Genomic DNA, 13,669 nt, shown 5'->3' on the forward strand with positions numbered 1-13,669 from the left:
CATCCAACTTCTACCGGGCAGATCTTTGCTCTCCAGCCCCGCTGTTCTGCCTCCGCTGCAAGGTCTGTATATCGCAGTTTCTTTCTTCCAAAGGCTTCCTGCACAGCATCCTCCCAAGGGACTGTGAGCTCCACAAAATACACCATGCGCTGAGAGTTCGACCAGAGGACAAGATAAACAAACAAAAAAAGAAGTTCAATTAAAAAAAATTAACAGTACAAAATAGTGCATTTAAGGTCATAAGAAATAGGAGTAGAATTAGGCCATTTGGCCCATCGAGCCTACTCCGCCATTCAATCATGGCTGGTCTATTTCTCCCTCCGAACCCTGCCTTCTCCCCATAACCTCTGACAACTGTACTAATCAATTTCTCCAAGAAATTACAGTTAAAAATATATATGAATGTTACAATGAGGTTTACTTGTGATATATTAAGAAAGCAGATGGCGATGAATGGGGAAGTGGCTTTGATGCAAATGGTGTGCTCTCCGGACTTTGCGAAGAGTGAACCACTGTAATGTTTCGCTTTACACTGATGTGGATACAGGTCCTGGCTGGCATGCATAACCCTGGAGATGGCCACATTGATCCATACTCTCTCACCATGGCTCTGGCGGCTGGAGCACGATTGTATGGGGCTGAGCTGTACTACCCTGCGGCGGTCACCGGTCTCTCACCAAGATCTGATGGGACATGGGATGTGGAAACAGCAAGTGGAGCCATTCGTGCGAAGCGCATTGTGAACTGTGCAGGTACGGAATTATCTTCACATTAAAGTGTAAGTCCCATCTCGTATCAAACAGGCCGAGCGTGTAGGAAGCAATTGCATCTTTTAATTTAACATTCATACATAGATAGAGACATGGACAATAGGTGCAGGAGGAGGCCATTCGGCCCTTCGAGCCAGCGCCGCCATTCATTGTGATCATGGCTGATCGTCCACAATCAATATCCCGTGCCTGCCTTCTCCTCATATCCCTTGATTCCACTAGCCCCTAGAGCTCTATCTAACTCTCTCTTAAATCCATCCAGTGATTTGGCCTCCACTGCCCTCCGTGGCAGAGAATTCCACAAATTCACAACTCTCTGGGTGAAAAAGTTCCTTCTCACCTCAGTTTTAAATGTCTGCATGGGCAACTTTATAAACTGACATTATGAATATTAACTTCTCTAATTTCAAGTAACCCTTGCATTCCCTCTCTCTCCAACCCTCCCCCACCCTGGTCATCCTGCCAGTTTCATTGTTCATATCCCTTCAATGACCCTTCGTCCACAGCAACAATGGACCATTGTGGGCTCCTTGGCTATCGGTGCCGGCTCTGATTTGTTCTGTACTTTTTCATACCTCTGGTTTCCCTCTCCCCCTGACTCTCAGTCTGAAGAAAGGTTCCTTTTCTCCAGAGATGCTGCCAGACCCGCTAAGTTACTCCAGCACTTTGCCCCCATCATACAGACCGCAGTCTTTAGTGATATTTTCACACTTAAATGTGGAGATATTATATAAAAACAAGGAACTCCAGATGCTGGTTTACAAAGAACGGCACAAAGTGCTGGAGTAACTCAGCAGGTCAGGCAGCATCCCTGGAGAACATGGATAAGTGACGTTTCGGGTCGGGTCTATTCTTCAAAAAATGAGTCCCGACTCAAAACGTCACCTATCCATGGATCCAGAGATGCTGCCCGACCCACTGAGTTACTCCGGCATTTTGTGTTTTCCTTTGGAGATCATATATTTGTGTACAGATAATCAATTTGTTATGCATTAAGATGACTTGTTCTGCAAGTATATCCAAGTATGTCCATGTTATGTTGCACCTTGTTTGTCGAATTTCACCTGGTGGTCCTGGTTCACCTCTTTGGAACAAAGATGAACCTGCAGCTGCATTCCTGTTTGTAAGTGAGGCGAGGGAATGCAAATAAAATCCCTACCTCCGCCTTTGGAGGTCCAGCGCTTGATCCTTGTCCACATTTCCACGGTGGCTCTCACAATTGCTCTCCAGCCAAACTCTTGCACTTTGGACGTAGTCAACCATCCTGATAGACAATAGACAATAGGTGCTGGAGTAGGCCATTCGGCCCTTCGAGCCTGCACCGCCATTCAATGTGATCATGGCTGATCATTCTCAATCAGTACCCCGTTCCTGCCTTCTCCCCATACCCCCTGACTCCACTATCCTTAAGAGCTCTATCTAGCTCTCTCTTGAATGCATTCAGAGAATTGGTCTCCACAGCCTTCTGAGGCAGAGAATTCCACAGATTTACAACTCCCTGATTGAAAAAGTTTTTCCTCATCTCTGTTTTAAATGGCCTATCCCTTATTCTTGAACTGTGACACCTGGTTCTGGACTCCCCCAACATTGGGAACATTTTTCCTGCCTCTAACATGTCCAACCCCTTAATAATCTTATATGTTTCGATAAGATCCCCTCTCATCCTTCTAAATTCCAGTGTATACAAGCCTATTCGCTCCAGTCTTTCAACATATGACAGTCCCGCCATTCCGGGAATTAACTTAGTATACCAACACTGCACGCCCTCATTAGCAAGAATATCCTTCCTCAAATTTGGAGACCAAAACTGCACACAGTACAGGTGCGGTCTCACTATGGCCCTGTACAACTGCAGAAGGACCTCTTTGCTCCTATACTCACCTCCTCTTGTTATGAAGGTCAACATTCCATTGGCTTTCTTCACTGCCTGCTGTACCTGCATGCTTCCTTTCAGTGACTGATGCACTAGGACACCCAGATCTCGTTGTACGTCCCCTTTTCCTAACTTGAAACCATTCAGATAATAATCTGCCTTCCTATTCTTACCATCAAAGTGGATAACCTCACACTTATCCTCATTAAACTGCATCTGCCATGCATCCGCCCACTCACACAACCTGTCCAAGTCACCCTGCAACCTCTTAGCATCTTCCTCACAGTTCACACTGCTACCCAGCTTTGTATCATCTGCAAATTTGCTAATGGTACTTTTAATCCCTTCATCCAAGTCATTAATGTATATTGTAAATAGCTGCGGTCCCAGCACCGAGCCTTGCGGTACCCCACTAGTCACTGCCTGCCATTCTGAAAGGGACCCATTTATCCCCACTCTTTGCTTTCTGTCTGCCAACCAATTTTCTATCCATGTCAGTACCCTACCCCCAATACCATGTGCTCTAATTTTGCCCACTAATCTCCTATGTGGGACCTTGTCGAAGGCTTTCTGAAAGTCGAGGTACACCACATCCACCGGCTCTCCCCTGTCAATTTTCCTAGTTACATCCTCAACAAATTCCAGAAGATTAGTCAAGCATGATTTCCCCTTCGTAAATCCATGCTGACTCGGAACGATCCTGTTACTGCTATCCAAATGCTCAGCAATTTTGTCTTTTATAATTGACTCCAGCATCTTCCCCACCACTGATGTCAGACTAACTGGTCTATAATTTCCCGTTTTCTCTCTCCCTCCTTTCTTAAAAAGTGGGATAACATTAGCTACCCTCCAATTCTACATCTCCTGATTCTATGTCACCCCTTGCAAGGGAGTGAATATCATTCCTTACCAACAGAGCGACCCCACCCCCTCTGCCCACCTATCTGTCTTTTCTATATGTTGTGTATCCCTGAATATTCAGTTCCCAGCCCTGAATCAGGAGATGTAGAATCAGTATGGATAGAAATGAGGAATTGTAAGGGTAAAAAGACCCTAATGGGAGTTATCTACAGGCTCCCAAACAGTAGACTCGACATAGGGTGCAAGTTGAATCAAGAGCTAAAATTGGCATGTCACAAATGTAATGCTGCGGTGGTTATGGGAGATTTCAACATGCAGTTTGCATGAAGAAGGACCAAGAAGATACTGTTTTAAAGATCGTTTTCAATGAACTGTGCTTTAAGTTACATAATATATGTCGTGGCCCCAGTCATAAATGGCTAAAACACTCTGGAAAAAATATGAAGCTTTGAAATGGAAATGGAAATGGAAATTGACTTGCTCGGTCACTGCAATGTAAATGGGCCTTTGAACTCTATTATCATTTACATCAATAATGAGGCACAATATTTTTTGATGCTGCAGTAAATATTTGTTCTGTGCAGTTTGCCTCTCAGTGACACATGTTCGCAAATAAGGGGGAAGGGATGGATTTCCCAAACGCTGCCCTGATTTATGGCAATGATCCGCGGAAGGCCAGGTTAACTGTGGTATTGTTTCTTGACCAGGAAGCTTGAAGGACATTCTTTTTTACAACTTTGTATTATTTTCAGCCAATCTAAAGCTCTATTTTTCACCCCGCATGTTTTAATTCTTGTTAAAACTAGAAATTCTTGATTAGATTCAAAATTCAAGATCAAGATTCAAGATTCAATTTATTGTCACATGTACCAATTAAGGTACAGTGAAATCTGAGTTACCATACAGCCATACTAAGTAAAAAGCAACAAGCCACACAAAGCCAAATAAAATAAGATTTAACATAAACATGATTAGTACGGGTGTCAGGGGTTACAGGGAGAAGGCAGGAGAATGGGGTTGAGAGGGAGAGGTAGAGCAGCCATGGTTGAATGGCGTAGACTTGAAGGGCTGAATGGCCTAATTCTGTTCCTGTAACCTATGATTTCTCACCTTCAAGCTATGCCCTCTCATCCATGATAGTTACACCCTGGGAAAAAGCTTCTGACTGTCTACTCTATCTACGCCTCTTATAATTTTATATATTTTCATCAGGTCTCCCCACAACCTCCGGTGTTCCAGAGAAAACAATCCAAGTCTGTCCAACCTCTCCCTGTAACTAATACCCTCTAATCCAGGCAACATTTTGGTAAAGATAGACTCAAAAAGCTGGAGTAAATCAGTGGGTCAGACAGCATCTCTGGAGAAAAGGAATAGGTGGCATTTCGGGTCATGAAAGTCACCTATTCCTTTTCTCCACAGATGCTATCTGACCCGCTGAGTTACGCTAGCTTTTTTGCGTCTATCTTTGGTTTAATCCAGCATCTGCAGTTCTTTCCTACACATCATTCTGGTCAAACTCCTCTGCGTCTTTTCCAAAGGATCCACATCCTTCCTGTGATGGGGCAACCAGAACTGCACGCAATACTACAAAGGCTGTATGATAGTGGCTTATAGTACTTAGAACGGCAGAGCAGGATGGCACAGAGACACAGTGGTAGAGTTGCTGCCTTACAGCACCAGAGACCTGGGTACGATTCTGACTGTGGGTGCTGTCTGTATGGAGTTTGTACGTTCTCCCTGTGACCGGTATGCGTTTTCTCCGGGTGCTCCAGTTTCATCCCACACTCCAAGGATGCACAGGTCTGTAGGCTAATTGGCGTGGTAAAATTGTAATTGTCCCTAGTGTGTGTAGGATAGTGTTAGTGTGCGGATCGAGGGGTCGGCATGGATTTGTTTGGTCGAAGGGCCTGTTTCTGCGTTGTATCTCCAAACAAAAACTAAACCAAGCATAAGAACAGGCCCTTCGGCCCACAATGCCTATGTCGAACATGGTGCTAGGTTAAATTAATCTCCTCTGCCTACAGGTGACCCATATCCCTCCTTTCCCTACACATCCACTTGCTTCTTAAACCATGACCATCACACCTGCACCTATGGCTTCCCCTGGCAGTGCATTCCAGGCTCTTCGTACAAGTCTTCCTTTTGGAACTCATGACTCCAGCCATTGAGGTCCAGTACAATAACTAAACGGTGAATCATTGAAATTACCACAGTATTTTGTTTTTCACTCAGTTTTTGTGAAGTTGAGATTTCATACGTTTGCTCGGCTCATTGAGAGCATTTAGGAATGATACACTTGTGACTTATTAATGGTGTACGCAGCAATGTTGGTGGCGTGAGCCACAGGGTGTTGCATGTGTGAGCCACAGCCTCAGAATAAAAGGATGTACCTTTGGAAAGGAGATGAGATGGAATTTCTTTAGTCAGAGGGTGGTGAATCTGTGGAATTCATTGCCACAGAGGGCTGTGGAGGCCATCAATTGATATTTTTTAGGCGGAGATTTACAGATTCTTGTTTCGTAAGGTTGTTCGGGGTTATGGGGTCAAGGGGTTGAGAGGGAGAGATAGATCAACCTGAAGAAGGGTCTCGACCCGAAACGTCACCCATTCCTTCTCTCCCGAGATGCTGCCTGACCTGCTGAGTTACTCCAGCATTTTGTGAATAGATAGATCAGCCATGATTGAATGGTGGAGTAGACTTGGTGGACCGAATGGCCTTATTCTGCTCCTAGAACTTATAAATATTGCTGTGGATGGACACAAAGTGCTGCAGTAACCCTTCAATCTGAAGAAGGGTCCTGACCTGAAATGCCGCCCTTATGGCGAGTCCGAAACTTGTTGGTTGTAGACGAAGTTTATTGCAGCCGCAATACACGAATACAGAGTTAAACAACAAGGTACAGGACAACCAATACAAACTTACTGTCTTCCTTGAAGACTTCGCCGAACTGACTAAAACGGGCGCCAAACGCGCACCTGACATCGCTGGCCAATCAGCGATGTCGTTCCCTGGACCAATCCCCATGGTCGCGTTCCCACGTGACCTCGCTGGCCAATCCGAGGGTTCGACGACCTGGACCATTCTCTATGGTCGCTACACCCTTCTTTTTTCTCCAGAGAGGCTGCCTGACCCGCTGTGTTACTCCAGCACTTTGAGTCTATCTTTGGCATAAACCAGCATCTGCAGTTCTTTGTTCCCTGATTATTTTGCTGTTCTGTGCAAGTTCCTGTCGGCAGTAGCAAGCCAGTTGACAAAAGAATCATCAAATCCCCAGCACCTACTCTGAGCCATGCAAACCTCTCGTGATGACAGTCAGAAAATATGGAATATACTTCTAAGATGCTCCACATAGTTACGAAGATTTTTTTTTCGAAGTGGATCTCAGTATTTAATGATGCATGCAGCATTAAAGTAAAGGTTCAGGGATGGAACTTGCTGTCACATGCCTGAAGTGGGAGGGAAAGATGTTTCGTGTCTGAGAATGGAAGGCAGCAACATTGAAGTTGCTATCCTGGGTGCAGCAGTTTCTGCTGCTGAAAATAGAACACAGGCCGTCATTTATAATAGCCGGCATTTGTTAGAATAGGAAAAGCATATCGTAAATTGAGTATGTAATGATACAAATTGCAAAAACATATTTATTTGCCCAGACTCAGAAAGGGAGAGAGCAGCTTTCTAAGTTTGCAAACTAAAATCAAGTATGCAGGGAAGATCAGTCATTAAATCATATTTACATTAAAAAAGTGACCTGTCATTTGGCTGATCATTCTCAATCAGTACCCCGTTCCTGCCTTCTCCCCATACCCCCTGACTCCGCTATCCTTAAGAGCTCTATCCAGCTCTCTCTTGGATGCATTCAGAGAATTGGCCTCCACTGCCTTCTGAGGCAGAGAATTCCACAGATTCACAACTCTCTGACTGAAAAAGATTTTCCTCATCTCCGTTCTAAATGGCCTACCCCTTATTCTTAAACTGTGGCCCCCTTGTTCTGGACTCCCCAACATTGGGAACATGTTTCCTGCCTCTAACGTGTCCAACCCCTTAATAATCTTATACGTTTCGATAAGATCTCCTCTCATCCTTCTAAATTCCAGTGTTATACCTCTACATGTCTCTCTTTCATACCAAACAGAAGAGAGTGTACCACCGCTTTCTTTGAAAAGCTGAAGTGTAATATTATATTGCTGTTACTGAAATTGTTGGAAGGTGAGGTGCAATTTATTGTATACTTATTTATTGCATTCAAGTCCTTGAATATGTTCACATTCACTCTTCGTCTGTCAGACGGCAAGAAAATGCCAGCTGTTGTTTATGCAATGTGCTGGTGCAGGAAATCTGGAAGATGCTGAGTAAGCTTCTTCCTTTTATAACATATAACATATATAACATATAACAACTACAGCATGGAAACAGGCCTGTCCGGCCCTACCAGTCCACGCCGACCATTCTCCCTGACCTAGTCTCATCTACCTGCACTCAGACCATAACCCTCCAATCCCCTCCTATCCATATACCTATCCAATTTACTCTTAAATAATAAAATCGAGCCAGCCTCCACCACTTCCACCGGAAGCCCATTCCATACAGCCACAACCCTCTGAGTAAAGAAGTTCCCCCTCATGTTACCCCTAAACCTTTGTCCCTCAATTCTGAAGCTATGTCCCCTTGTTGGAATCTTCCCCACTCTCAAAGGGAAAAGCCTACCCACGTCAACTCTGTCCGTCCCTCTCAACATTTTAAAAACCTCTATCAAGTCCCCCCTCAACCTTCTACGCTCCAAAGAATAAAGACCCAACCTGTTCAACCTCTCTCTGTAGCCTAAGTGCTGAAACCCAGGCAACATTCTAGTAAATCTCCTCTGTACCCTCTCCATTTTGTCGACATCCTTCCTATAATTTGGCGACCAGAACTGCACACCATACTCCAGATTCGGCCTCACCAATGCCCTGTACAATTTCAACATTACATCCCAACTTCTATACTCGATGCTCTGATTTATAAAGGCAAGCATACCAAACGCCTTCTTCACCACCCTATCCACATGAGATTCCACCTTCAGGGAACAATGCACAGTTATTCCCAGATCCCTCTGTTCCACTGCATTCCTCAATTCCCTACCATTTACCCTGTACGTCCTATTTTGATTTGTCCTACCAAAATGCAGCACCTCACACTTATCAGCATTAAACTCCATCTGCCATCTTTCAGCCCACCCTTCCAAAAGGCCCAAGTCTCTCTGTAGGCTTTGAAAATCTACCTCACTATCAACTACTCCACCTATCTTAGTATCATCTGCATATTTACTAATCCAATTTGCCACACCATCATCCAGATCATTAATGTAAATGACAAACAACAGTGGACCCAACACAGATCCTTGGGGCACTCCACTAGACACTGGCCTCCAACCTGACATACAATTGTCAACCGTTACCCTCTGGTATCTCCCATTCAGCCATTGTTGAATCCATCTTGCAACCTCACTATTAATACCCAACGATTTAACCTTCTTAATCAACCTTCCATGTGGAACCTTGTCAAATGCCTTACTGAAGTCCATATAGACAACATCCACAGCCTTGCCCTTATCAATTTCCCTGGTAACCTCTTCAAAAAATTCAAGAAGATTAGTCAAACATGACCTTCCAGGCACAAATCCATGTTGACTGTTTCTAATCAGGCCTTGTTTGTCCAAATAATTATATATATTGTCCCTAAGTATCTTTTCCATTAATTTTTCCACCACAGATGTCAAACTAATAGGTCTATAATTGCTAGGTTTACTTTTAGAACCTTTTTTAAACAAAGGCACAACATGCGCAATGCGCCAATCTTCCGGCACCATCCCTGTTTCTAATGACGTTTGAAATATTTCCGTCATAGCCCCTGCTATTTCTGCACTAACTTCCCTCAATGTCCTAGGGAATATCCTATCAGGACCTGGAGACTTATCCACTTTTATATTCTTCAAAAGTGTCCGTACCTCCTCTTCTTTAATCCTCCTAATTTCCATCACTACTCTACTTGTTTCGCTTACCTCACATAATTCAATATCCTTCTCCTCGGTAAATACCGAAGAAAAGAAATTGTTTAATATCTCCCCCATTTCTTCCGACTCAGCACATAGCTGTCCACTCTGACTCTCTAATGGACCAATTTTATCCCTCACTATCCTTTTGCTATTGACATATCTGTAGAACCCCTTGGGGTTTACTTTTACATTACTTGCCAAAGCAGCCTCATATCTTTTTTTCGCTTTTCTAATTTCCTTTTTAAGATTCCTTTTACATTCTTTATATTCCTCAAGAACCTCATTTACTCCCTGCCGCTTATATTTATTGTATATCTCCCTCTTTTTCCGAACCAAGTGTCCAATTTCCCTGGAAAACCACGGCTCTTTCAAATTATTATTCTTTCCTTTCCACCGAACAGGGACATAAAGACTCTGTACTCTCAAAATTTCACCTTTAAATATCCTCCATTTCTCTATTATATCCTTTTCATAAAACAACAATTTCCATTTCACTCCTTTTAAATCCTTTCTCATCTCCTCAAAATGAGCCTTTCTCCAATCCAAAATCTCAACCCTTGGTCCAGATTTGACCTTCTCCATAATGATATTGAAACTAATGGCATTATGATCACTAGACCCAAAGTGCTCCTCAACACATACCTCCGTCACCTGACCCATCAAGGTTTTTTAAACCATCCATGCAGGCCGCTGTCAGTGTACACGCGAGGGTCTGCAGATTGCTGCGCAGTTTCATTTCTTCTCCACTGATCTCTCCAATTGCACTCCCTTGAAAGTATTGGTCTTTTTAACCCCTTCAGCTACAGAGAGGGGTCGCGCAGGCTAGGGCTTTATTTCTTGGAGTACAAGAGACTGAGGGGTGATATTACAGTCATAGAGTCATACAGCATGGAAGCAGGCCCTTCAGCCCAACTTGCCCACACCGACCAACAAGTCCCATCTACACTGGCCCCACCTGCCTGCATTTGACCCATGTCCCTCTAAACCTATTCTATCCATGTACCTGTCTAAATCTTTCTTATAAGGTGCCAGAACTACCACCTCTGGCAGCTCGTTCCATATACCCACGACCCTTTGTGTAAAAAAGTTACCCCTCCAGTTCCTATTAAATCTTTGCCCCCCTCACCTTAAGTCTATGTCCCCTCATTCTCGATTCCCTTACTCTGGGCAAGAGACTCTGTGTCTGTCTACCCAATCTATTCCTCTCATGATTTTGTACCTCTATAAGATCGCCCTACAACCACCTGCGCTCCGAGGGATAGAGTCCCAACCTGCTCAACCTCCCAGCCGCTGGGCCTTCCTTTCTGCTCACGCTGCCCACCGGACCTTCCCGGTGGAAACCGAAGAGAAGCTCAAACAAAGTGGTGAATTTTCTTGTGCACATCATCTGTGCAGATTGCGCTAGCGGGCTGTTATGCTGCTGCCAGTGCCCATGACAATTAAACACTCCTGACCCCTGACAAATGAGTGCAGCCCAGAGTAGGACTGAAAGTCGTACCTTGGACCTGTTTGGCACCAAGATTTCATTGTACCTTGTCCTTCAACGTACCCCTGCAAATGACAATGAACTTGACTGGACTTGACTGCTTTCAGTTTGCCTTGGTTGTCATCTGTCAATATTACTCTGTTTACAAGCTGCAGTGTACATCGGCTCACTGCTGTTTTGTTTGTCAGGGCAAAGGTAAGGAAGGAATCCAACAGCAGAAAAGCGTTCTTCATTTTTCAGTGTGTTTGCTTCCTTGAGAATATATGGCCTCGTGTAGAGTCTGAGAATTGAACAGCTTGTAGATCATTGTACTTTTCAATACTAAGTTGATTCACCTGCAATAGTTGAGTTTATTCCCACATGTACCAGGGTAAAAAGCTTTTGTTGCAAGCTAACCAGTCAATGGAAAGACTATACATGATGAATGAATGAATGAATGAATGAATGAATGAATGAATGAATGAATGAATGAATGAATGAATAAGTTTATTGGCCAAGTATGTGCATATACAAGGAATGTGCCTTGGTGCTCCGCTCACAAATGACAACACAAACATACAGTTAACAATTAAGAATAAAGCATAAACACATCAAAACAATAAGGATACACCATTATGGTCTAAACATGTGGGTGAAAATAAACCAGAGCAAAAAAGAGACTCCAGACTTTGGTTATTGAGTAGAACGATCACTCGTGGAAAAAAAGCTGTTTTTATGTCTGGCTGTGGCTGCTTTGACAGTCCGGAGTCGCCTTCCAGAGGGAAGTGCTTCGAAGAGTTTGTGGCCAGGGTGAGAGGGGTCAGAGATGATCTTGCCCGCTCGCTTCCTGGCCCTTGCAGTGTACAGTTCGTCAATGGGGGGAAGGTTGCAGCCAACAACTTTCTCAGCTGTGCGAACGATCCGTTGCAGCCTCCGGATGTCGTGCTTGGTGGCTGAGCCAAACCAGACCATGATGGAGAAGGTGAGGACGGACTCAATGATAGCAGAATAGAATTGGACCATCATTGCCTGTGGCAGATTGTGTTTCCTCAGTTGCCGCAGCAAGTACATCCTCTGTTGGACCTTTTTGACTGTGGAGTCGATGGTGACCCCCCATTTAAGGTCCCTGGAGATGATGGTTCCAAGGAACTTAAATGACTCCACAGATGTGACTATGGTGTTGTTGATGGTGAGTGGGGGGAGGGAAGGGGGATCTCTTCAAAAGTCTACAATTAGTTCCACTGTCTTGAGAGCATTGAGCTCCAGGTTGTTGCGATGGCACCAGGACGCCAGCTGTGTCACTTCCCCTCTGTAGGCAGATTCCTCCCCATCCTGGATCAGTCCAATCAGGGTAGTGCCATCCGCAAACCTGAGGAGCTTGACAGAGGAGTCTGTGGAGGTGAGTCGTTGGTGTAGAGAGAGTAAAGGAGAGGGGAGAGTACGCAGCCTTGCGGTGCTCCTATGCTGAGGGTCTGCGGGTCCGAAATGTGCTTTCCCAGCCTCACATGCTGCTTCCTGTCTGTCAGGAAGTTGATGATCCACTGACAGAGGGTTTCAGGCACAGTCAGCTGGGAGAGTTTGTAGTGTAGTAGCTCTGGCACAATGGTGTTAAAAGCAGAGCTAAAGTCCACAAACAGAATCCTGGCATAGGTCCCCTTGCGGGGGTGGGGGGGGGGGGGGAAGTCTTTTGCAAACTCCAGCCAGTCTCTGAGTAGGTGCGAATTGCTCCTTGGGGAGGAGTGGGTGGGGCCGGATCCAGTCTTTGCAAACTAGTCAGTCTTTGAGTAATGTGAAGTGGTGATTGGGGGTGGGGGGACGGGGGTCCCAGGGTTATGTTTCTGTTTCTCGAACCTGCAGTAGAACTCATTCTGGTCGTTTGTCAGTTGACGATTGTCCAAGCACCAGGTGATTTCTTGCAAGCCCTTCCAAACTGAAGAAGAGTCATTAGCTGAGAACTTGCTCCTCAGCTTCTCAGAGTACCTTTCCTTGGCAGCTCTGATTCCTCTTCTCAGCTTGTACTTGGGCTGCCTGTAGAGGTCTGTATCCCCGCTCCTGTAGGCCTCATCTTTTGCCTGGCGGAGCTGTCTGAGTTCTGCTGTGAACCAGGGCTTGTTGTTGTTGAACCAGATCCGGGTCTTCGTGGGAATGCAACTGTCCTCGCAAAAGCTGACATAGGATGTCACGGTGTCTGATTCTTCTTCTTCTTGCGTTTGAGGCAGCAGAAATTATGTAACGCCCTCCAGGCGCTGTAGCCAGTGCAATGTGCTGTTGTCAAGGGCCGTGAGGTCTACCCCTCCACCAGGGGGACGGAGGACAGTGCAGTCGATAATGAGGTGCTGCGCTGTTTGCTGGTCTGCTCCACACACGCAGGCTGCTGATGGACGCAACCCCCAACGATGCATGTTGGCGTTGGACCGGCCGACCCCTGTGTGGAGCCGGTTCAGGGCGACCCACTCTTTGCGGGGCGTGTCCGAGCCGGGTGGGGCTGTGGTGTTCGGTGCAACAGTGAATTGAGGAGGTGGCGATGTCTGTTCCCAGCTGGTTCTCCATGCTCCTAGTATGTTGGAACCGGAGCCACAGAGGGTCGCTGCATGACGGGAGAAAGGGCGACGAGATGACAGGCGTTGAGGTCCTAGTTGCCGTGAATCCTGGGCGAGGTGGTGCAAAG

The 13,669-nt window shown here is 45.4% G+C and overlaps 1 protein-coding gene across 1 annotated transcript in view; it reads left to right on the forward strand.

Annotated features, from left to right (window-relative positions):
• The window catches only part of dmgdh (dimethylglycine dehydrogenase), an 86,672-nt gene that overhangs the window by 20,926 nt on the left and 52,077 nt on the right, over positions 1 to 13,669 (forward strand). The window contains exon 5 of the mRNA XM_078396744.1: positions 548 to 752. Within this exon, the coding sequence (XP_078252870.1) occupies positions 548 to 752 (205 nt within the window). The remainder of the gene's footprint in view (positions 1 to 547; positions 753 to 13,669) is intronic.

The sequence above is a fragment of the Rhinoraja longicauda genome, chromosome 3 (genome assembly GCF_053455715.1).
Source record: "Rhinoraja longicauda isolate Sanriku21f chromosome 3, sRhiLon1.1, whole genome shotgun sequence".
Taxonomy (NCBI): domain Eukaryota; kingdom Metazoa; phylum Chordata; class Chondrichthyes; order Rajiformes; family Arhynchobatidae; genus Rhinoraja; species Rhinoraja longicauda.